Here is a 3,563-nt window from a genome sequence, read left to right on the forward strand (position 1 = left end):
TTTTTCTAGGTTGTCTTTTTTTCTTTTCAACTGGGCGTCCTGGGGGATGCAATGTAATATCACGTTTAACAATGAGAGTGACAGGTATATGTAATTCTTTCAGTCCCTGGTAAAATTGTGTGGCACCGACGAGCGTGTAACTTTTGTGTTGATACTGTGTGTCTTTCAGCAAGTCGACTATATGAGATCCAAGAATTGTGGACCCTTTATGAATAAGTTCTCCCTTTGAATTCCACCCTATTGTGTCATTTGGATATCGTGACGTAAAGGTCAGTATCGCTTCTATCTTAGATCGATACCGTTTTGGTATCACTTCCAAGATTTCTGAAATGGTCAAGCCAGAGTCCTTTGATGTTTCTACATGTTCCATGGTTTCAATCTCAGCTACTCCTCCTGTCTGTGATGTAGGGGTTGTGATAGGACGGTTCAGTAACCTTTGGTATTTGTCGTAAGGTAAAAGCACCGATTTTTGTATAAATTTCATTTTATAAAGCTCCGTAGGGTGGGTTCCACAGATTTCAACAGTTGAGCAATAAGCGCACTTTGTCTACACAGTAGTTCTTTTTTCTTCTTACTACTAAGCTTCGTATCTCCAATTCGGCGAATAATGTTTTTGTGTTTCTTAAGCTTCTGTTTTTGTGACGGTGTGATAGGGAGAATACTTCCAAGCAAATTTACCTCGACCTGGGTCAACGCTCGCAACTGATCGTTGGTAATGGTATCCAACAGTACTTTTCGTTGCTGTTTGGACGAGGTATTCATCAGAAGCTGTAAGTAGCTCCAATGTTTTTTGACAAGTCGACTCATCTTTAATGGTAAAGAGCTCTATTCCCCTTATAATAGTGTGTAGATTATAGGGTTCTCGCGGGGGAACACCTTTGTTCTCATTTTATACTTATCTTGACCCATCGGCGTTAAGTCCGAAACTAAATAACCAATGACGTCATTTGTTACGTCTTGATAAGCTTCCAATGACGCATTGGCTTTACCTGGAAACAATTGACGTCCCAAGGTCATTATCTGAGACGTACCTAGTACATTTTTGAACAACACAGTATACCAACTATTTAAAGCGATTGTTCTGGCTGATTTACCTTGTTGAAAAATATTTTGGGACAAGTAGATGACACTCAGACGGCGATGATGACACCCCTGTGTAAACAGCAACTGTGTCTCTTTACTTTCAACCACCTGATGCATGAGATCGTCTATGATAATCAAACAATGGTCTCCATTCGCAAACTCTTCCACTTCTGTTTGTGTCGGAAGTCCCGGATGAAGTTCGAAATGGGGTATAGTCTTGTCCATCTCATCGTAAAGAGACTGATACACTCTATAACACCACATGATCTTCTGGGGTGGCTCTGTTCCATACATCATATCAAGATGATGTAATAACCGGTTCACCCACCGAGTTTTTCCACTTCCGGTTGGCCCCACTACAGTCATACTAGAACACGGTTTGAAAGGAAGTAAGGGTGTTTCACTGGACGCTGAGTGGGGGTGGATATTGTTGTTCTGTGGTGATGATGGTGGTAATGGTTGGAGTGGTGGTGTCGGTACTTCATGTGACAGGTCATGTTTACTGCTCATGGTTTATTCAAACACGTCTTATTTCGTCCACGATGGTCCTTGTACATTGTAACTGACCCTTATAATGTTTAATTTGAGTGACTAAAAATACCTGAGAAAAATCGTATATGTTCTTTTATTTCAAACAACACATGCAACAGTCAAACAATGTCAAATATGATATGTACAATCAGGTAATAAAATGGTTATTCAATAACAGTACAAAAACATGCCAAAACCATATAAAAAACAAATAGTCACGTACATATCTTATTTACAATGTTAAACAAAGGTCAATCCAAAAATAATTACTTTCAGTAACCATAAGGTACCGTATCAAAGTTGTCTATTCTTCTACGCTTCGTGTATACCATTTGGTATGTTTTTTCTTCTTTTCTATTGTAGAGCTTTCGTTTTCTTTTGTCCCTACATATCTTTCTCGGAGTAACTACCGTTACTGCTGATAGCGCTTCTGGGCATGTAACTAGCTGTTTCACACTATCAAAGTTGATCATTTGACTGTTTGTATAATGTAAAGTGAAACCTCTCACTTTGCAGGTTTCTTTGTTTTTGTTCGTTTTATATGCGTAGTTTTTTGGACCTGCAGACACAAACTCGACAATGTGTTCTCCTTCGCCTAATTCGTTCGTGAGCTCTCCAAGGTAGTCTCCTAGTTGTGGTTCCCATTGTCCGGGAATACTAGTGAAGATACACGAATCAGTATCCCAGTACAATATTATTCTATCCAATGTCTTTAACACACTGTAGAGTTTAAGTCTGGCCCAACAGGTAGTAAATGTGGCCAGGTATACGTTGGTTTTGTTATCCACAGGTAGACAGTCATTCTTGTACGTCCATTCCATTTGAAGTGTGTCCTCAGAGGCTATGTGAAAGTTTTGCGGTTGTTTCATGACATCAGTAAAAATCTTAAAGAATTGGTCAGCTTCCGTTGTGTGGAAAAACTGTGTTTGTCGCATGTTAAGACGTTGTCCGAATTTACCCCAGAAACTATTGAGGCACAACTTGGCCAACGCCCTCAATCCGGGATTTTTAAGGATCATATCACTCTGTAGCGAGACGCCTTCCTTTTGAAAGTAGTCATTGATATATTTGAGGACATCCTCCTCAGTTTTGATCCAGTCGGGAGGGCCGCTTGCCTCCTGTTTGAACTTGAGAAAGGTGTTGATGTACTTGGCAAACAGACCCCCCTCTTGTGTAGAGGGATTGTATTTGGTCGTGTCAGACCAATGGTACACTTCGTAGATTTGAAGGATTGTGTACCCTTGCTGTACAGCCGTTTGAAGTTCCGGTGTACACCAGGTTCCAATCATCGCCCTTTCTTCTTTCGAACAGATGCAATCATTTTGGTTTTCTGTATCGGCGCATGTTTGACATAGTGGGAACTTGAGTTTTCCATTTGAACGGTAAGGAAGTACGGGATGATAGAGTCCTCTAGGTGGTAGTATTTTTACTTTGGCAATACCAAAGTAGTCGTTGATTGTTTTGAAATTGGATGTTACTATTTCAAGGTGTCCTACAGGGTATTGGCAATTGTGATGTTAAGACCTTTTTCTATCGTCATATACATAATTTTTGAACCATTGTAAATGATTTTGTTCGGGCGTATGGACTGGTCAATGAGATACTCAAGTAGAAAATAACCGTCATATCCTTTCATATTGTGAGCAATGGCTTTATAGTGTTTGTGTTGAGGTGAAAATAACCAGGCCCCGAAGGTTTCCAACGTCTCCCAACCTTCAAAAATAAATTCACGCTGTCCGCAACTCGGTAAACAAGGTTCTTTTTCCTCTTTCTGACAGTTTTCGCAACGATCTCCACATTTTTTACACGGTGCGTCTGGTGCCTCGTCTTTACATTCATCACATGCTGTTTGGGCGACAACAAAATTGGGTCGATGGGTCGACTTTCCACACCAAGAAGACTTACAGTTCTGGCATTTAAGGCAAGTATTACATTCTGATTGACTGTGT

General features: G+C 40.3%; 1 protein-coding gene across 1 annotated transcript; it reads right to left on the reverse strand.

The window, feature by feature from the left end:
* Positions 1 to 1,886: 1,886 nt before the first annotated feature.
* Positions 1,887 to 2,903, reverse strand: LOC128213661 (uncharacterized). The gene has a single exon (XM_052919662.1). It carries the CDS (start codon positions 2,901 to 2,903, stop codon positions 1,887 to 1,889), a length of 1,017 nt encoding a protein of 338 aa, XP_052775622.1.
* Between the last annotated feature and the right edge of the window lie 660 nt (positions 2,904 to 3,563).

Source organism: Mya arenaria, chromosome 2 (assembly GCF_026914265.1).
Source record: "Mya arenaria isolate MELC-2E11 chromosome 2, ASM2691426v1".
In the NCBI taxonomy this organism is placed as follows: Eukaryota; Metazoa; Mollusca; class Bivalvia; order Myida; family Myidae; genus Mya; species Mya arenaria.

What these genes read in the sequence shown, in the direction of transcription:
- LOC128213661 (XM_052919662.1), bottom strand. Translation starts at nt 2,903, where the DNA reads ATGATTGGAACCTGGTGTACACCGGAACTTCAAACGGCTGTACAGCAA.